Genomic DNA, 21,665 nt, shown 5'->3' with positions numbered 1-21,665 from the left:
TTTTTGCAATGGAATATTTTTAAAACGAATTAAATATTTTTCAGTGTTTAGTCATATTCACAAGTATATAGTTTTTGCAAAAATAGCCTGAAATATTAAAATATGAGGCCCTATCTTATACCCTGCATATGGCGATGCTCCCTGCCAACAGTCTTTTGAATCTATCTATGCTGATGGGTGTGATGGTCTGGAAATGAGGTGTGTTTAGGTAGATTTCTGGCGTATTGCAATCTTGGCAACGGAAAACAAAGGTAGGCCTTGATTAAATACAACCTAGACAGACATCAGCAGTCAGATGCGAGCATGCAGCAGTGCACTAACCCATAGTTGGAATGAAGGGAATTCTCTTGTGATATATCAAGTATTGCAGAATCACAGTATCGTGATATCAACTTTATCTTGGACAATGTATTGTGATAATGTCGTATTGTAAAAAATGATGTAGTGTTGAATGTTTCTATGTGTTAATTGTTTGGAAGCACGAGGGTTATCTCTAAAAATTGCTGTTTTTGATTTCAGATGGGATGGGGAGATCTGGGGGTATTTGGTCAGCCCTCCAAGGAAACGCCGTACTTGGACTTGATGGCCTCTCAGGGAATGCTGTTCCCCAACTTCTACACTGCAAACCCTCTCTGTTCTCCATGTGTGTGCCAGCACTGAGGTTCCCTTTTATATTGCTGTCATAGAGTGATATTTGTTTTTTATTTGGTATTATTTATGTTATGCTAATATCTTTATGTGTTGTTATACACTGCCTGAAACCCAAAAAAGTTCGCACACTTTAATGCATTAATTTTTCACCAAGATCTTGCAGCATTGATGATGGTAGAGTCTGACCAACCGCTGCACAAAGCAGCTCTTCTCCATCACATCCCAAAAGATTCTCAATGAGGTTAAGATCTGGACTCTGTAGTAAACAATCAATGTGTGCAAATGATGATCTCATGCTCCCTGAATCATTTTTCACAAAGTAAATAGCAAAAATCGATATTATATTATATTATATTATATTATGTTATGTTATTATTGTCCTTTTTTTTTATTTGGGTCCCTTCAGTATGTGGAGTTAAATTCTGATATATATCTTGTTCACGGTAATGAGACTCAAACAGTAGGAAAAAAGGCCAGCAGGAGACAGGAAATTGGAGAACAGCAGTGAGTAAGGGTTTAGTTGGTGGGAAAACTAGGTAATAGTCCTGTTTTAGTAACATTAAAAGGCTCTTGCTGCAACTGCTCTGTGTTTTTTTTTTTTTTATGAAATGCCTGTTCGCTATCACAGGACAATAAAAAGCTTAAAAACGAAGTTTAAGGACACAAACCAAAGGAGTCTTGTGGCTAAATAATATGTTCTCTATACAGCGATCTGAAATGCGGTATAGCTCCTCTGATGCTGGAGAAGATAAAACGGAAACTTTATGTTATAGATTGCTTGTTTGCACATATGCGGGTCACAGTTACACAGTGCAAACTGTTCTGACAAATGTCAGATATGGGTTACATTGACATTGATTAAAATACATATATGATTTGTTGGCAAAGTCTGATTTTAGTCAGTTTCACCTGCTTTGTGAACATAGCCTTAGAAACACTCTGGGAGGCATTGAACTCGATCAGTTTATCACACTCTTACTGTACAGTATGCTTCTATATGAGAACCGTGGACTGATTGAGTGGCAGGACAATTGAACTCATTATGCTAATGTGGATAATACTCACACTACTGATATATGCAAATTATACATCATTTGAGAATATGAACAAATGTGTTATAAGAAAGACGTAGCATTAGCCTTCTCTCAGTTCTAATTAATTTTTAAGCAAATAAGGCTTAATCGATAGTGAATCTGGGCGGCGTGAGATGACGGTGCCTGGAGGAAGTCTGTACCTGGTGTTTTGGATTAACAGCGTGGAGACAGTATTAGAGAAACTTCCTCAGAAGCTTAATTAGAATTTTAATCACACTGCTGATAGGACAAGGGCCGTCTAATCACACGGCGCGGGGTGAGCTCCCCTGTCTCCAATTTATTCTGCTGCTTTTTTTCCCCGCTCTCGCTCTGTCTCCTCTCTGAAATGAAAGGCTTATTTGAGGCTGATTTTGTAAATTTAAAGCAGCTCAGATTTGCTCTTCAGGAAGATTTCTGCACTTCCATTAGATATTCAGACTTTTATTTAGCGAGGACAGCCGAGGCTCTGTAGTAATAGATTTCCTTCATGCTTCAGATGCTTCTCGTGATTGGTAGCACATTCCATGCCTTGGTCTCGTCTTCTTGAAGTGTTATGATTTCCTGTGGTTTAAAGGGAAATAACTCTGGAATATCTCTCTCTGTGCTGTTTTCTCCAGCCAGGGCCGCGTTGCTTACAGGTAGACTGCCAGTCCGCAACGGATTCTACACCACTAATGCACACGCCAGGAATGGTATGTTCTGTGTTTTGATACAGTATTCATTAGCAGTTACATTAGATAAAGTTTGGAACAGAGTGGATCAGATACAGCAGTGCTGCTTGAGTTTTTAAACACCTCAGTGTCACTGCTGTGAGCAGATTCAGAGCTTCTGTCTCTGACTTTATTTTATCTAAAAGGTGTTTTAGCTTTAGGTAGGAGTGTATAATAGAGTGGAGGACAGTGAGAGATTGAATAATGTTTAAAAACTCCAGCAGCACTGCTGCATCTAATCCACTCACTGCTGAGAATAATGATCTACTACCCAAATAATAATAGCAGGTTTTGTGGTCGTCCAGTACCCGGTTGCATAAAACACCTTTTTTTACTACACTTTTGGTGTAGTAAAACATGATAAAAAGTATTTACCTTTGAGGAATAGCACACCTCTGTTCTCCCATGGCGTTCCAAGATCCAGAAATTTTTAACACCCTTAGACTGGGAGACACAGGGCATAATTTGCCCCGATAAATTGCTTTTTACACCGTTATCCAGCTCAAAGTAGCTCCACACCTCCTTGCTAGAATTTCAGAGAGCCCTGATGTTTAAAACGAGGCATTAATAACTTAAAAAGTGCACAAGAAGCTTATTAAAAACCTATAATGCAAGCTTCAGCTCTGAGTGTCGCCATTAGGAGTAATGGTGGCAATCATGCCCTGTGTCTCCCAGTCTGAAGGGTGTTTGGACAAACGGTTAAAATTTCTGGATCTTAGAACGCTTTGGGAGAACGGAGGTGTGCTATTCCTCAAAGATAAGTACTTTTTATCATGTTTTACTACATAAAAAGTCCATTTCAGTGTTCTACTTTAAGTATAAGCCCTAAAGGAAGATTTTCCTTACTTAGGGAATTACTTTTTAACACTGAAGGGATTAATTAAGGGGAATTTGAAACATTTAAGAGAACATTTAAGGGTTTATAATGATTTCCATAAAAAAAAGCCTGTAGATGACACTTAAGGCATTTTTTTTGGCAACACATTGATCTTTAAGGGATTGTTATGCAGAGAAACAGATTCAGGACTACAATCTGTAATTATAGAACTACAATGTGTCCTACTGAATATGACCACTTGAGTTGAAATATAGGTTTAATGGGTATAGAATCCAGAAGGTAATAATATTTTTGCTTGGTCAGTGTACTGTCTTTAGTTTTGCTGCTGTTGTTTTTTTATTCTGAAGGTTGTGTATAACAACCGTTGTTCCTCACCCACAGCCTACACGCCGCAGGAGATCGTTGGAGGAATTTCAAAAGATGAGCTCCTATTGCCTCAGATGCTGAAGAAAAGAGGCTACGTCAGCAAGATCGTTGGAAAGTGGTGAGTGTAATTACAGTGATGCAGGGCCGACCGTACACAAAGCAAAAACTGCCAACCCCTGAGGGCCCCCTGGAGTCAAGGGCCCTCGAAAATGTAAATTAGTTGCTTATTATTACTGTAAAATAGCCTTTATATATTTTTCTTGTCGGGTTACTTGATAACTCCAGTAGTCATTTACGCTGTGTGAGCATTACATAATGAGTGGACCAATAGAAATAGTGATAGTCTCGATCATTGCCATCCGCTGCACTGCACTGTCCACTGTGGGTGTTAATATTAGCCTTTTGTAATGTATTCCCAATACACACGCGATACTGTGGATAGAGGAATGTTAAATACTTGCATAACTTCAGTAATTGAATGCCCCTTCCTTCTGCGCCCGCTGTTAGACCTTGCTCTTATAACTTCCGTAATTTACATAATCTTGCCATGAGCACACTGGCCAGTGTTCAACCTCACCTCACAAGATAACTCCTCTTTAACTTATATACATACATACATGCATACATTCAAAAGCCATCCCCTCAGATGACCTTTCATTATTAATACAAATATAAAAAAATCATTATATACTGCTGTTCCATGACTTTTGGCATGTGAGTGTCCTAGTACTGGGCAATGAATCAACAATTAATGTAAATTAATTAATTAACTGAGCCAACTGTGCACCGCAGGGAGCTTATATGATAATTTGTTTATCATACACAAGTAAAAATGTTGAATTAATTATGATAATGATTTGAGGTCATATTTCCCAGCACTAATGTATGCCATATCATCAAAAATAAATATGTGAAATGCTTATGCAAAAAAATGGCCCAAACATTTTTATTACAATTAGGGGTGAGCGATATGGCTCTAAAATAATATCACGATATATCAGGGTATTTGTGCGATAACGATATACTTGGCAATATAGGAAAACTAAAATCATTTATTCATTTCAGGAATATAGTATAATAGTATAACAGTATAATCATAATGTGGCAAAATAAATAATACAGCATAAAATAATATAATGCAGCAAAAAATATTACAGATTATTTAGTGCATGCATATAAACTGCAAACTAAAACAATTATACAATAAATACACCTAAAGCTTCACAGTAAATAATAGACTACTTTTAAGACAGAACAAATCTATTATCACGATATGGATTTTTAATATCATGATATTTCTGTGTCACGATATATTGTATACGATATAATATTGCCCACCCCTAATCACAATACTTGTATTTTTGCAATACTGATATGACAAAACATTGTCATAAAACTTTGTACAAAACACATTATATACAATATTTATTTAAAAAATATACTACTGGTTTTATTGAATTAAACAAATATATATGGTTATAGTTTCATACATTCAGTAGAAACAAAAATAAATCTACAAATGTTTGTCTATTTCTTAAACAGTAACTCTTTAGACCCTGGTATAAAATAATGACAGTGAAACAAATAAAAACTGTAATGAAAATAAAGTAAAACAGCAAAACATATTTAGCTAATGCATATAAACTGCAAAAAAATAAAAACAATTAAAAACTAATACAGGAAATGAAAGCAAAACATACAAAATGGACCACGGTTCAAGAACATTGCTACTATGATATAAAGTTTTCTAATCATGTAATTTCTTTTCTGATGTTGTTGCACATGATACGATATGGCACACCCCTAATTCCAGTCCTGTGTTTGTATCTTCACCTGTGTTGAGATCTTCTGATATCTCCTCCTGCTTCAGGCACCTCGGACACAGGGAGCAGTTCCTGCCGCTGCAGCACGGATTTGATCAGTGGTTTGGAGCTCCGAACTGCCATTTTGGACCGTACAACGATTCCAACCGACCCAACATCCCCCTCTACAACAACTCCCAGATGATCGGAAGGTATGTTAATGTTTAATGTATATTAAAGAACGAAAGGGTGGTAATTTACTGAGATTTGGTTGGCTGACTGGTTCAGAATTAAATTCCCACAGATACCATGGTTTGAAAGGTAATGACTGAGAAGCACATTCTAGAATACAGACAATAACAACAAAAACACACTTTAAATCCATGTACTCTACCAGGTAAAATATTTTGCAAATACTAGTGCATCTTAAAAATGTTAAAAATATCATTGACAAGTTAATTTATTTGAGTAATTCAGTTCAAAATGTGAAACTCATATTATATAGATGCATGCACACAGTGTAATCTATTTTAAGCGTTTATTTATTTTATTGTTGATTATTTTGACTTACTGCCAGTGAAAACACAAAAATCAGTGTCTTAGAAAATTTGAATATTATATAAAAGCAATTGGTACTTTTGGCAGTGTGGGCAGTGTGCCAAGTCCTGCTGGAAAATGAAATCAACATCTCCATAAAAGTTGTCAGCAGCAGAGGGAAGCATGACGTGCTGTAAGATTTTCTGGGAAAACAAAACTGCACTGACTTTAGACTTGATAATAAAACACAGTGGATCAACACCAGCAGATGACATGTCTCTCCAAACCATCACTGATTGGTGGAAACTTCACACTAGACCTCGAGCAGTTTGGACTGTGTATCTCTCTACTCTTCCTCCAGACTCTGCTCCCTTGATTTACAAATGAAATGTAAAATTTACTGATGACCAGTGATGGTCTGGAGAGACATGTTATCTGCTGGTGTTGATCCACTGTGTTTTATTATCAAGTCTAAAGTCGGTGCAGTGTTTTCTCCATCCAGATAGGGACTTTAACCCAAGACCCCAGTGAAGGGAGGCAAACGTACTAACCACTAAGCCACCGTGCTGCCCACTACGGTGAGACTATACCAAAAAAATGCACTGTAGATTCATACTGGATTAAAATTATTCTGCAGTTAATACAGTCATACTGAACCTATTAAACACAATGCAGATTCATACTGGATTTCTATCTCTTCACACCAAACTAGGGCTGTCACTACTAAGGCTACACAAAGTGCAGATTCATACTGGATTTAAATAATTTGTTGTTTTTAGAATTGGCAAAATGTAAAGATTATACACACTGGATCCAATCCAGTATGAATCTATTGTGTGCATAGGTTTTACTGACTGAAATAATCATACCGTGGAATTACTCCACAGTCATTTATTCAGTTATTATTGTGAGACTGTCAAAATAACACAGTGACACAGTGTAGATTCATACTGGAATAAAATCCTTACACAGTTATTACGGATAAACTGTTAAAACAACACAAATTGCAGATACTTCCTCAATGAAAAGTATGTATACATACATACAGCTTTTACTGTGACTACACTAGTATACTACACAGTGTATATTCATGCTGGATTAAAATGACTATACAGTTCTAAAGAGTCTATAAATACTAATAAATAACTAATAAACTATAAAAATGAAGCATACAGTGCAGATTTGTACTGGATTCAAATCCTAGATCTTCCCAGAACCTAAGTTAAACAGGACACTCCCCTTTCTAATGACTGCAGTAACGTCTGTAAACGCCCACTGGGAGCTGTACCCTCTGCCTGTGAGGTGGCAGTGCCCTGGCAGTGCCCTGGCTGAACAGGTAGGATGTGTGTGTGTGTAGTGTTGGTGAGCTGGTGTTTATAGCAGCTGCGTTTAGTTTTCTATTTTCTGTCTGTTTGTTTGTTATCCCAAAACAGCCATATGTGCATTAAGGGTCATTGGCTCCAGCAAGTGTGCCACTTTTGCGCTTAGCAGTGGGTTTAATGAGCGTGGCGTACCTGAGCCTGGCCAGACGTGCATGCGCAAACACACACACACACATACACACACATACACACTCATGCACAGACATACTCGCAGACACACACACCCAGGAGACGGCAGGTTGCGTGGATGGTGTGTTAGGACACCTGGAACAGCCGGAGCATGCGAGCCGGCGAAGCAGCAACACGCCTCGGCTCATAACACCCCCGACTCTACTGAGACTCGCAGTGTGTGCCTCACTAAATTCACTCCTTAATCACTCTCTGGAACTGAAATCTTCAGCAGACGGCAGCTACAAACAAAAGACGGCGGCAATGAGAGCCAAATTTACTATGTTAAGTAATGTAGTTTTTCACTAATAGCAGAAAAGGGTGATTCTTGAAGACAATGAAGACTGACTGACAGTGTTGTGCCAGTTCACAGCTTTTCTGAACTAGTTCAAGTTCAATTCATACGCTCAAAGTGAACAGTTCACGTTTAAAGTTCACAATTTTCAAAGTTCGGTTCATTTTACTTTTTTCGTGAGATATTCAAATAAATACTTTTTTTCACACTACAAGCTAGAAATCACTGTACGTTCTTTGAAACGGCTCATTGTAGACATTTGATCATGATACTGCAATTGTGGGTTTCTTACCAGGTGATGAAAATGTTCATAAGGAGTCTGTCTCCGTGCATCACTTCCACTAGACATTTTTTTTAATTGCAGTGCTTTCTCTCACTCTCGTCATTGGTCTCTCTCTCTCTATATATATCTCTCTCTCTCTCTCTCTCCCTCTCCCTCTCGCCCTGTCGCCCTCGCTCTCCGCGTCGCTGCTTCTCTCTCTCTCTCTCTCTCTCTCTCTCTCTCTCTCTCGCCCTCTCGCTCCATGCTCTCCACATCATTGCTCCTCTCTCTCTCTCTCTCTCGCCCTCGCGCTCCATGCTCTCCACATCATTGCTCCTCTCTCTCTCTCTCTCTCGCCCTCGCGCTCCATGCTCTCCACATCGTTGCTCCTCTCTTTCTCTCTCTCTCTCTCGCCCTTGCGCTCTCCGCGTCGTTGCTCCTCTCTCTCTCTCTCTCTCTCTCTCCCCCTCGCGCTCCTCGCTCTCCGCGTCGTTGCTCCTCTCTCTCTTTCTCTTGCGCTCTCCGCGTCGTTGCTCCTGGTGGTTGCTAGGGTACTGCTAGGTGGTTGCTATTGAGTTGCTAGGCTGTGGGGTCCGAATGGGTTCTACACAGCAAAAGCACTAGTGATCCATTGTTAATCTACTCTGTAAGTGTTATAAATTTGTATAAATTTGTTCGGTAAAAGGCTATGAGTGGTCGAGTGGTCTATATCATTGCTGGTTCGAATCTCGTTCATGTAGTTTGCCAAGCACAATTGGCCTTGCTCTCTCTGGGTGGGTACAGTAGATGGCGCTCTTTACCCTCTTCACTCCTAGGGTGATGTGGATCAGCACAAGGCTGCATCTGTGAGCTGATGTATCAGAACCGGGTCGCTGCGCTTTCCTCCGAGTGCACTGTGATGCTATTTGGCAATGCTGCATCAGCAGCAGCTCAAAAAGACGTGGAATCTGATCTGACTTCACATGTATCGGAGGAGGCATGTGCTAGTCTTCACCCTCCTGGTGTTGGGGCATCACTAGTGATAGGGAAGACCTAATGAGTGGGTTGGGTAATAGGCCTTTTAAATTGGGGAGAAAATGTGATAAAAAAAAATAAAATAAATAAATAAATCTGTTCTGAAATGACTGCATGACTGGAGTAAGTACACCAATCACATTTTTTATTATATCTTTTTATGGGACATCACTGAAGATGTAAGACTTTGAAACCTTGTTAAGTAATCAGTGTACAGCTTCAGTATACTATGAGAAAAGCTCAACACAGCTAAATATTTGGTAACACAAGTGAGTTTACCTCACAGTTAACATGTCCAAATTGTGCCCACCATTATTTTCCAGGATTGCTTTTATTCGCTTGGGGTTTGAGTTCACTAGAGTATCACAGTTTGACACTGGAATCCTCTTCCACGCCTCCATAACTTATTGTGTTAGAAAACTGCTGCACTCAGACCATGATGCTACCACTACCATGCTTCACTTTGAGCAAGGAACATGTTGTCTTGGAACTCCTTACACTCCTCAGGAGAGTGCTCAGCACAATCTGAGCAAAACAATTTATATTGGTCTTGTCAGACCACATGACATGGTTCCAGTATTAGTTCCATGCTCTTAGACAGCTTGTCTTCAGCAAACTGTTTGTGAGCTTTTTTGTGCATCATCTTCAGAAGAGGCCACCTTCTAGGGCAGTGCCATGCAGAGTTGATGCAGTGTGTGGTGTATAGTCTGTACATTGCAGGCTGACCTCCTACTTCTTCAACCTCTACAGCAGGGGTGTCCAAACTTTTTTGTTGGGGGCCAGAAGGAGAAATATATTTGAAGTCATGGGCCACAGACTCTGTAATAAAACAAATATATGATAAATATGAAATATACCACTTTAAATAATATATTTTCCTGATTACTTTCCTTTACACATCATTTTACTTGACTTACTATCTTTGACAGTGTTGTGTAAACTAAGATTTTCAAATTAATGTTTCATTTCATGATGTCTCTTAATATTAAATTCCTAATTACAACAACTTTTAGACTCTTTGGCCTGTTTTTCTGCTCTAAAACTGCGCACCCTTTCCGCTTTTAGACTCTTTGGCCTGTTTTTCTGCTCTAAAACTGCGCACTCTCTCCGCTTTTAGGCCCGTTTCTGACACCTAGCGTTCAAACTTTTAAATCTCACATTATAAAAACCTGCCAACTTTCATTCTATTTCTAAAATACCTTGTGGGCCGCTACAAAAAAGGAAATGGGCTGCAAATGGCCCACGGGCCGTAGTTTGGACACCCCTGCTCTACAGCAACGCTGGCAGCACTCATGCGTCTATTTTTAAATTGTTTGGTCTATTCTGGAGAGGCCTGTTCTAGGTGAAACCTGTACTCGAAACTGCTCTATGATCTGGTTTGCTGTAAGAAACTGGGGTTTTAAGTCATGACTGATGCATTTTGACTGTAAACGTGTATTGAGAGCCACAATGAGCCACATGTCTGCAAAGTCTAACCCTAACCTGTTTTTTTTTTCCAGATATTATGAGGACTTTAAAATCAACCAAAAAACAGGAGAGTCCAACCTCACACAGATCTATTTACAGGTTCGTTTCATTGTTACAGATTATTGCAGATAAGAGGTGCTCTGTAAAATCAGCGCTAAAAGGATACGCCAATTAGATTTTTTTCTGCTCCGTAGTTTCAATTACACATTGCCCTTCTCAAACTCTGATTCTCTCACTTCACTAACCATTTTAATATTTATACGCAAAGTGAGAATTACAGCCCAATTACACTGAACCTGTGACAGAGGGGAACGTGACGGGGTTGTAGATTTCTAAACCTGCAATGTTGCGCCATGTTATCAGGCTTAGCTCCACAAACACCTGTTTTTCCACAATCAATTCTAATGACTTTTCTAATTAATATTATAAAGCAATCATAGATCTTTCTGTAAGTATTTTATGTGACTGCGGGGAGATGATTTAATGCTTGATGTACCTGGTCTGGGATGGAGAAAACCAAAGAATAAAATAAAATTGCATAAATAAAGTATAGTTTTAAAGTTTGGAATAATGTAATTGACATTATTTTTGTCTTTGTTGACTTTTTGACTATTTTGTAGTTAGGTATCTTGATGTGACAGGGTGTAAAGAAACATTATACTTACATATTGTGCCTCTTACTTTTGATTTCAGGAAGGTTTGGACTTCATCTTTCACCAGACCCTCGCCCGCCAGCCTTTCTTTCTGTACTGGGCTCCAGATGCCACCCATGCTCCAGTTTATGCTTCCAAACGCTTTTTGGGAAAAAGCCAGCGGGGACGGTAATATCAGGACAAAATATTTTAAGCAATAGTCAGAGTATTATTGATTTCACACACACAAAAAAATATATTTTTCTATTTTTTAACTTTTGGTGTAATTAGAATTAGGTTGTAAGTTACACTGTCAAAAGTTCCGATTAAGTTCTTTCATAATATCAATAACTGACCACTGACTTTATGTTTATTTGGATTTATTCAAATGTTATATAGAGTTAATTGCAGGTAGACACTCTCACTGACCACTGACTGACTTTACATTTATTTGGATTTAGTGTTCTAATGTTATATAGAGTTATTCACAGGTAGACACTTTTACTGACTACTGACTTTATGTTTATTTGTTTTTATTTATACTAATGTTATATGGAGTTATTACAGGTATACTCTCACTGATCACTGACTTTATTAATATTTATTTGGGTTTGTTTATTCTAATGTTGTGTAGAGTTAATTGCAGATAAACACTTTCTCTGACCACTGACTGACTTTACATTTATTTGGGTTTGTTTATTCTAATGTTATATAGAGTTAATTACAGGTAGACACTCTCACTAATCACTGACTTTATGTTTATTTGGGTTTAGTATTCTAATGTTAAATAGAGTTAATTATAAAGAGACACTCTCACTGACCACTGACTTTATGTTTATTTGGGTTTATTTATTCTAATGATATCTAAAATAATTTCAGGTAGACACTCTCACTGACCGCTGACTTTATATTTATTTGGGTTTAGTGTTCTAATGTTAAATAGAGTAATTTACAGGTAGACACTCTCACTGGCCTCTGACTTTACATTTATTTGTGTTTATTTATTCTAATGATATATAAGGTTAATTACAGGTAGACACTCTCACTGACTTTATATTTACATTTACTGACCTTTAACAACAGTATAGCAACCACCTAGTAACACCATAGCACCCATCTAGCAACATTATAGTACCAACCTAGCAATAATTTATCAGTGACAACTAAGGGTAGGAATCACAGGGTATGTCATACTGTGATATGCTCTTACAATATGTTGTATGTCCCACAATAACAATAGTATCATGTGATTCTGCGATACTCGATCTATCGAAACACAGTTATCTATGATACTTCAGGTCAGGTTGGGGTGCAAGTCTTAGGGGGTTTAAAGTGCCTGTGATTCAATAAAAGTATCCGCATGTATCAATGTAATACAATACAATTGCAGCGATACGATATATATTGCAATATCGATATATTGTTCCAAGCTCTAATCCCATGATATACCACAGCAATGTACAGATAATATATTACCTATCTGGCAACCATTTATTTAAGCAATGTTTAGTAACATTAGAGCAACCACCTTGCAGCACATTTACAATTACCTAACAAAAAGTTAACAGGATAACTTTTTGAGTTAAAGGTGTAAACTTATGTGCATTTGTATTTTTCCCCAAACTATCACTCACTGTAAAGGTGACTTCCATCTGACCTGCTTTTTTAAAGAGCTGAGACGGATAGGGAGCCGTCCCACAGTTCACAGCGCTCCATAAATCATGCGGGTGTAATTTAATACATAACAAAATCAGAAGTGGAGAAGAGCCGGGAAGTATTTTGTAATTAAGTGAAAACCCCTGTTTTCCAATGCAAATTATCACTTAATTAAATGTTGATTTTTGGCAGCCCTGTGGTTGGGCTGAGGGGAAGGACTGCACGGCTGGGGTTTTTGCGTGTGTGTGTGTGTGTGTGTGTGTGTGTGTGTGTGTTTAGTATTCCTCGCGGTGACTCAGACCTCGCTAAGCAGACGTTTCTTCAGAATGATAAATGAGGTTTGTGTTGACAGAGCAGGGGTAGGAGTGGTTGAGGGCCGAGAGATATTTCGTGGGGAAGGAAGGATCATCCTTATAGCGCTTAAAGCTAACTCGCACCTCCCCACACATCTCTCCATTTTACACCCAGTTCCTCCATCCAGTCTTAAAAGTAGCCTAATTCACCCCATCCCTGTGTTGTTTTATCTTATTTTATTTTATTGTAGGGGTCAATATCAATAATGTGTCTTTTGTCTCCATCTGGATTTAAGTAAGTAAATGATGTGGGGTTTATGATGCTGCAGTTGGTCTGCAGGTTTAGGTTCAGCAACAGTATGTGCTGAAAGAATGAGGTCAGCTGACTACCTGAATATACTGAATATAGACCAGCTGATTACATCAATAGATGTTTTCTTTCCTGATGGCGCGGCCACACATTTTCACACATGGATTGAGAGAGAGTTCACCACAGAGTCCAGATCTTAACCTCATTGAGAATCTTTGGGATGTGCTGGATGGAGAAGAGCTGCTTTGTGCAGTGGTCAGACTCTACCATCATCAATGCTGCTGCAAGATCTTGGTGAAAAATGAATGCAACACTGGATTGAATTAATTTGTGCATGTTTTGCTTGTGTTTGTGCGTTTGTGTGTTTGTGTGTGTGATTCTGATGTTGTGTTTCGCAGATATGGTGATGCCGTAATGGAGCTGGACTACAGTGTGGGGCAGATTTTAGCCTGGCTGGGCACTTTGGGGATCGATAAAAACACATTTGTTTTCTTCACCTCCGACAACGGTGCTGCACTGACGTCTGGACCACTTCAGAGTGAGTTACCATCCAGAGTAATCCCAGTACCCAGACCGCGGAGTGACCACATGAAGTTACAGAGCGGGGACTCCGACTGCATAAAGTTAAAGAGTGGGGAGTATGACCATGCAAAGTTACAGAGCGGGAAGTGTAACTACGCAAAGCTCCAGAGCGGGAAATGTAACTACTCAAAGTTACAGAGCAGAGTGTCCCAATGACATAAAGTTACAGATTGTACATATTGTGTATCTGCGAAGGGGCACAAGGAAGTCTGGAAGTCCATGTGTTGAACAGAAGAAATGAAAAAGTGTGGAAGTGAAAAAGAATCTGAAGCTTGAAGAAGTTTAATTTAATTAGTGAGAATAAAATTATTCTTTAGGTTAAATGATGTAAGAGAAGGCTAATATAAGAAGGTGAGAAACTCACTTGTTCGGGTCTGGAACTGAATAGTTATAGATATAGTTAATCAGGGGAAGTTGAGTTCAGTCTGTATTGGTTGAGTTTATATGTAATATGTGTTTCCAGGCGGCAGTAACGGCCCGTTCCTGTGTGGAAAAGAGACGACCTTTGAAGGAGGAATGAGAGAGCCTGCTATCGCCTGGTGGCCTGGACGAATACCTGCAGGCATGGTTTGTTCATATTTCTCTATTAAACCCCTTAAACTGCAGCATTATTATTCAATAATTCATAATAATACTGTATATTAAAGCATATCTCAGTCACAGTACGTAGAAATGTAATCGAAGGGAATAAAGAGATAATTTTCTGATACTGATATATGGTATGCACATCATATATCGTATGCCATGTAAATTGATTTCAATAATTGAAAGAGTTATTATACAGTAGCATATCCAGTAACAGGACGCATCATGAATAATATATTGTTTATATTTAATAATGAACAGTTTATGAGGGGCTCCGAGTGGTCCAGTGGTCCAAAGCGCTGTCACTATGATCGGGCGATCGCTGGTTCGAATCCCGGTCATGCAGCTTGCCATCAGCTGCCGGAGCCCTGAAAGAGCCGAATTGGCCTTGCTCTCTGGGTGGGTAGATGGCACTCTTTCCCCTGATCACTCCTAGGGTGATATTGATCAGTTGATGCTGCATCAGCAGCAGTTGGAAAAGAAGCGGAGGCTGACTTCACATGTATTGGAGGAGGCATATGCTAGTCTTTACCCTCCTGGTGTGTTGGGGCATTACTAGTGAGAGGCCTTGTAAATTGGCCTTGTAAATTGAGGAGAAATAAATAAAAATACTGAATAATTTATACTAGGTAGTGCATAATCCAGAGTAGATTCTAAAGAATCAATAGTGGCAACTGAATTATTCATACTGGATACTAAATAATCTGTAGTAGATATTGATTGTTTCATATGTGTTATTAAGTCATTCATAGTAGTGAATAATATGTAGTGGATACTGAACAATTCTTTGTAAATGCTGAATAGTTCATACTGAATTCTGAATAATTCATAATAGTTATTGAAAAAATCTACGCCTCGACTACTGCAATGCCCTGCTAACTGGCCTCCCGGCCTGCATAGTAAAACCACTCCAAATGATCCAGAACGCAGCAGCACGTCTGATCTTCAACCAACCAAAACGGGCACATGTCACCCCGCTGCTCATTGAGCTCCACTGGCTACCAGTTGATGTTCGCATCAAATTCAAAACTCTTACAATCACCTACAAGGTGATGACAGAACAGGCTCCTTCCTACCTGCACTGATCACTCCTGAAGGCTTACGCTACCTCCCGGCCGCTGCGCTCCTCCAGTGAACGTCGCCTCGCTTTGCCAACCACTCACACAAAGCAATCCAGACTGTTCTCATACAGAGTTCCCCAATGGTGGAACAAACTACCTTCCACTACCAGATCAGGAGAATCTTTAATAAACTCCTGAAGACTGAGCTCTTCAAAGAGCACTTACTCTCCTAACACCTCTAACTAACTACCTTCTACTACCAGATCAGGAGAATCTCTCGCTATCTTTAATAAACTCCTGAAGACAGAGCTCTTCAAAGAGCTCTTACTCTCCTAACACCTCTAACACACTAACTACTTCTAACCTCATTTCCTTCTTCCCCTCCTTCACTTCTCTATCCCTTTATTTCCCTTCGACCTCCTTTAAGCCCTATCTAAAAATGGTTTATCTTAATTCCTATTACTTTTGTACTTCATTATTGTAAGTCGCTTTGGACAAAAGCGTCTGCCAAATGTAATGTAATGTAATGTAATGTAATAATAAATTATTTGTTGTGGTTGCTGAATTATCCATAGTGAATACTGAATAATGTATAGTTTATATTGAGTGCTGAACAGTTCACAGGCCACATGAAGTTTGGCGGTCTGTAGAAACTGACTTTGCAGAAAGTTTATGACCTCTGCACACTATACTCCTTAGCATAGCCTCCATTTATGAAATCACTGACAGTTGACTGTGGAATATTTAGTAGTGAAAAAAAAAATCATGACTGGACCTCTTTGGTATTTGCGACTGTACTTGAGGATACTTTTATTGTTCTTGACATTTTTTGGGTTGACTAATTTTTTATCTTTATTTAGTTAAGTAGTTCCTGGTTATCATAATATGGATTGGGACATTACTCAAATATTCACTATTCACTGTATACCTGTAACTCTACCTCTTCACTACTTTACAACTGATGCTCTCAATCTCACAAATAGACAAGAAATTCAAGTAATTAACTCTTGATGAGTTCAGCACAGCTGTTAACTGAAAGCCTGAATTCCAGGTGACTCTACCTCATAAATCTGACTGAGAAAATGCAGCCAAGATGTGCAAAACTTCTAGTCTAATCTAAGCAAGAGGTGCTACTTTGAAAAATCTAAAATATAAGACATATTCTAGGTTATATTTTTTTCTTCATAGTTTGGATGACTTTGGTATTAATCTAGGCCTGTCACAATAATTACATTATCGACTTATGGTACAATAAGTGGACATGACCTACCGATAATATTTGGTAATCGTGATGACCTCTATTGTGTTTATTTAAATGTTTGTTCATATATATATATAACAGTGAAGAGTATTTTATCCAGTCATGCTAAGCGACCAATGCTTCAATAACTGCAACTCTATACACACAGTGTGAACTATAGTAGGAAAAGAAAAGAGTATACATTTTCCAAACTATGATTGTTTAAATTGTTTTGGATTTAAAAGGGCTATAACTGCTTTGTCATGCTATACAATTATCATTAAGTCAGTGAAGTTAAATGGTCTTAAAATGATAGTAATATCGTTAATCACAGTTATTTATGGGATGATATATCGTCCACAAAAAATGCTATCGTGACAGGCTTATATTAATCTACAATGCAGAAGATTTTTAAAATAAAGAAAAAACACTGAATTAAAGGTGTGAACTTACAGTCAAATGAAAAAGTTTGGGCACCCCTATTTATCTTAATCATTTTTAGTTCTAAATATTTGGCTGTTTGCAACAGCCATTTCAGTTTGATATATCTAATAACTGATGGACAAAAGAAGCCATTTCTGCAGAGTCGCCTGAGGTGTGCTTTTGCATACCTCTGCGACTCTGTTGAGAAATGGCTTCTTTCGCATCATTCTCCCATGCAGCTTCTCCTTGTGTAAAGTGCGCTGTATTGTTGACCGATGCACAGTGACACCATCTGCAGCAAGATGATGCTGCAGCTCTTTGGAGGTGGTCTGTGGATTGTTCTTGACTGTTCTCACCATTCTTCTTCTCTGCCTTTCTGATATTTTTCTTGGCCTGCCACTTCTGGGTTTAACAAGAACTGTCCCTGTGGTCTTCCATTTCCTTACTATGTTCCTCACAGTGGAAACTGACAGGTTAAATCTCTGAGACAACTTTTTGTATCCTTCCCCTGAACAACTATGTTGAACAATCTTTGTTTTTAGATCATTTGAGAGTTGTTTTGATGAGCCCATGATGCCACTCTTCAGATGAGATTCAAATAGGAGAACAACTTGCAATTGGTCACCTTAAATACCTTTTCTCATGATTGGATACACCTGGCTATGAAGTTCAAAGCTCAATGAGGTTACCAAACCAATTTTGTGCTTCAGTAAGTCAGTAAAAAGTAGTTAGGAGTATTCAAATCAATAAAATGATAAGGGTGCCCATACTTTTGTACTGGTCAAATTTTGGTTTAATGCATATTGTACATTTTCTGTTAGTACAATAAACCTCATTTCAATCCTGAAATATTACTGTGTCCATCAGTTATTAGATATATCAAACTGAAATGGCTGTTGCAAACACCCAAATATTTACAACTAAAAATGATTAAGATTAATAGGGGTGCCCAAACTTTTTTTATATGACTGTATAAGTGCTGAGTTTTGTACATACTAGTAAGGACTACTAGTAAAGTTCAGATTTTGACCTGTGTTAGGAAATTGAGTTTAGAGCAGTTGTGAGTGTATTTGGTGAAAGTCAGTAATCCTCTCTTCAGCGCGTTAATTGTTTTTGACTGTGTGAATTAGTGCTAATGGCCTCATCAGGTATTGTAATTCAATACTGCCTCTCGGAGGACTTTGTGTCGTCTTCCTCTCTGACAAAAAGAAGCTTTTATAAAGAGCGCAGGCATTTTTCATCTGCTCGTGTGTGTGTGTGTGTGTGAGTGTGAGTATGTATGAGTGTGGATATTTCCACAAGTTTTGAGGTGCTGGCTACCCCCCTCCCTCCCCACCTCCCCCCCTTTTTTTTGAGGCTGAGAGGAAGCCTCCCCCTTCCCCTGATCCGTTAAAGCTGTGCGTTCTGCAAATGACTTTTAATTGTATTAGGGGCAGCTGTGACACGGGGCTGTGGCGCTGGGGGGATTTTTTTGGAGGAGCTGGAGCTAAGCTGTGCCCCCGGCTCACTATCTGAGGGGTGTGCGGGGCTGTGATAGCGCCGAGCCCGCGCGAGGCAGAGGGGGATTGGGAGCGTCTTAAGCGGCTAATCTGTTTGTGTGTTTGCTGAGGTTGGATTGAGCTGTAATGAGGGCTCCTGTATCTGAATATGCCAGCCGTGTGGGATAAAGGACAAAAAAAAGTGAGAGAGGAGAGAGGAGGGAGGGAGGGGGCTAGACTCTGTTTATGTCTGGATATGTGTGTGTAACTGTATGTGTGTGTGTGTGTTGTGTGTGTGTAGGTGTATAGGTGTGCATGTGTTCTGGTATTATGCAAAATATATCATTCGCCAGTTATCATCGCTAAAGGGTTTAAATCGATTCGAATCAGTTCAGGTGATTCAAACATGATTCAGAAATGATTCAGTGATTCGGGTGAGACTTTATCTATCACTTTATTGATTCACCTTTTTAGATTGTGTGTGTGTGTAGGCGTATGAGTGTGCATGTGTTCTGGTATTACACAAAACATATCATTAACCAGTTATCATCGCTAAAGAGTTTAAATTGATTCAAATCAGTTCAGGTGATTCAAAAAATGATTCTGAAACGATTCAGTGATTCAGGTCAGTCTTTAATTGTCACTTTATTGATTCACCTCTTTGCACTGTATCATAAAGCATATTACTTATGCAGCGATGTAAATGAAATATATACAAATATTATATAGTGTCTTATGTTTTGTGTGTGTCTGTGTAGGTGTGTTCTGGTATTACACAATATATCATTTGCCAGTTATCATCGCTGAGGGTGTAAATCAATTTGATTCAGTTCAGTTGATTGACACAGGATTCAGCAATGTAATTGAAATATGCAGAAATATTGCATTTTTTTATATTGTGTGTGTGTGTAGGTGTATGAGTGTGCATGTGTTCTGGTATTACACAAAATATATCATTCGCCAGTTATCATCGCTAAAGGGTTTAAATCGATTCAAATCAATTCAGGTGATTCAAACATGATTCAGAAATGATTCAGTGATTCAGGTCAGACTTTAATTGTCACTTTATTGATTCACCACTTTGCTCTGTATCATAAAGCATATTACTTATGCAGCAATATAATGATACTGATATATGGAATGCACACCATATATCTTATGCCATGTAAATTGATTTGATACAGTTGATTCGCACATTATTCAAATAGGATTTGGTTCAGTCATGTTACTTTATTGATTCACTTTTGTGAACTATATCTTAAAGTATCACATATACTTTCATAAAAGGACAGGATTTGCAGATAATTAGATTTAAAATATTATTCTCATATAATGAATTATGATTCAGAATGTTCATTTCAATTGTAATTCATAGTGATTTAATCCAAATTTGGGATTCATCCAAATGTTGTGATTCATAACAATTCATTTTTTTCCTGTTTTGATTACTAGTACTGATTAATGATAAATAACATGTATACATAATACATAATCATTTGAATCATTCATAATGTTCATAATAATTAGTTCAGTTATGTGTCATTATAATTCAATTTAGTTTGTGACTCATAATAGTTTTGATTTATAATATTGAACTATTTATTTATTATGCTTTATTTTAGATGCATAATCATTATTTTCTGAAACATGCCAACAGTGAATCATGAAATCTCAAATTTTATTATAATTTATTTGCATGAATGGGTGTTTGAATGAATCGTCCAATCCAACAACTGTTAGTAACTCTGGTGAAAATAATGCAGAGCAGTATTTAATCATATCCCAATATTAATTCACCTATACATTAATATACTACAGAACTCTTACCACTTGCAATATAGATTATTATAACTGCAATGTGGTTCTAGCCCATGTGTGTGTGTGTGTGTGTGTGTGTGTGTGTGTGTGCGCGCATGTGTGATTTGGAGGGCACAGGCTGGCGTCTGCTGGAGGCTTTGCCCGCGCTGGTGCCAGGTGTGTGTGCGCTGGCAGGCTGGTGGAGGATGGTGAGGGTAAGCAGGTGTTTTCATGCTGTTAAGGTTTTGCCCAGCAGCTGCTCGGCAGATTTGGCCGGATTTCAGACCGCCTCCTCCGCCTCGTGTGGGACACACTGATAGCAGCAGAGCTTCTGTTAGCATTCATGTCCCACAAACACTGTTTTTAATCTTCATATTATATAATGTCCCAGAAGAACGACGAGCATAATCGCTCAATATACACTCACCCTCAGAAGTTTGTTTTTTAGTGGTATAAAACCAGTGCTGCACAGTCTTGCACATGTTATATTAGAACAAAAAGCTTTATATATACAGCTCTGGAAAAATATAAGAAAAAAATAAAAAATGGAAAAATTAAGAGACCACTTCAGTTTCTGAATCAGTTTCTCTGATTTTGCTATTTAGAGGTATAGTTTTGAGTAAAATGGACATTGTCGTTTTATTCTAAAAACTACGTTTAAACAACGTTGGCATGTTCTCCTCCACCAGTCTTACATAATGCTTTTGGATCATTTTATTTGATTTTTTGGAATATTCAAGCAGTTCAGCTTGGTTTGATGGCTGTGATCATCCATCATATACATTTAAAACGTTATATGTACAACTTCTTTGTTTCTACACTCATTATCCATGTTTTCAGCTCCACTGATCATATAAAGACATTTTGTAGTTCTATAACTTCAGACTGTAGTCCTGTATATGTTTCTCTACATACTTTATTTTTATTGTTATCTTCATTCCATATTCTCAGGATCACACAGGAGAGACCAGAACAGCTATTACTATTATCAGGGTGGTAGGTGGTTATTCTCAGCACTGCAGTGATTAGCACTGATTAGCATG

General features: G+C 38.3%; 1 protein-coding gene across 2 annotated transcripts in view; it reads left to right on the top strand.

The window, feature by feature from the left end:
* Positions 1 to 21,665, top strand: part of galns (galactosamine (N-acetyl)-6-sulfatase) — a 61,537-nt gene that overhangs the window by 1,598 nt on the left and 38,274 nt on the right. For both annotated transcript variants that reach the window (XM_022665143.2, XM_049471047.1), the window contains exons 2-9: positions 520 to 643; positions 2,342 to 2,416; positions 3,654 to 3,756; positions 5,509 to 5,652; positions 10,598 to 10,664; positions 11,259 to 11,386; positions 13,855 to 13,994; positions 14,502 to 14,605. In XM_022665143.2, coding sequence (XP_022520864.2) covers positions 520 to 643; positions 2,342 to 2,416; positions 3,654 to 3,756; positions 5,509 to 5,652; positions 10,598 to 10,664; positions 11,259 to 11,386; positions 13,855 to 13,994; positions 14,502 to 14,605 — 885 coding nt within the window. The remainder of the gene's footprint in view (positions 1 to 519; positions 644 to 2,341; positions 2,417 to 3,653; positions 3,757 to 5,508; positions 5,653 to 10,597; positions 10,665 to 11,258; positions 11,387 to 13,854; positions 13,995 to 14,501; positions 14,606 to 21,665) is intronic.

Source organism: Astyanax mexicanus, chromosome 23 (assembly GCF_023375975.1).
Source record: "Astyanax mexicanus isolate ESR-SI-001 chromosome 23, AstMex3_surface, whole genome shotgun sequence".
Taxonomy (NCBI): Eukaryota; Metazoa; Chordata; class Actinopteri; order Characiformes; family Acestrorhamphidae; genus Astyanax; species Astyanax mexicanus.
This window is presented reverse-complemented; position numbering and strand designations above follow the sequence as displayed.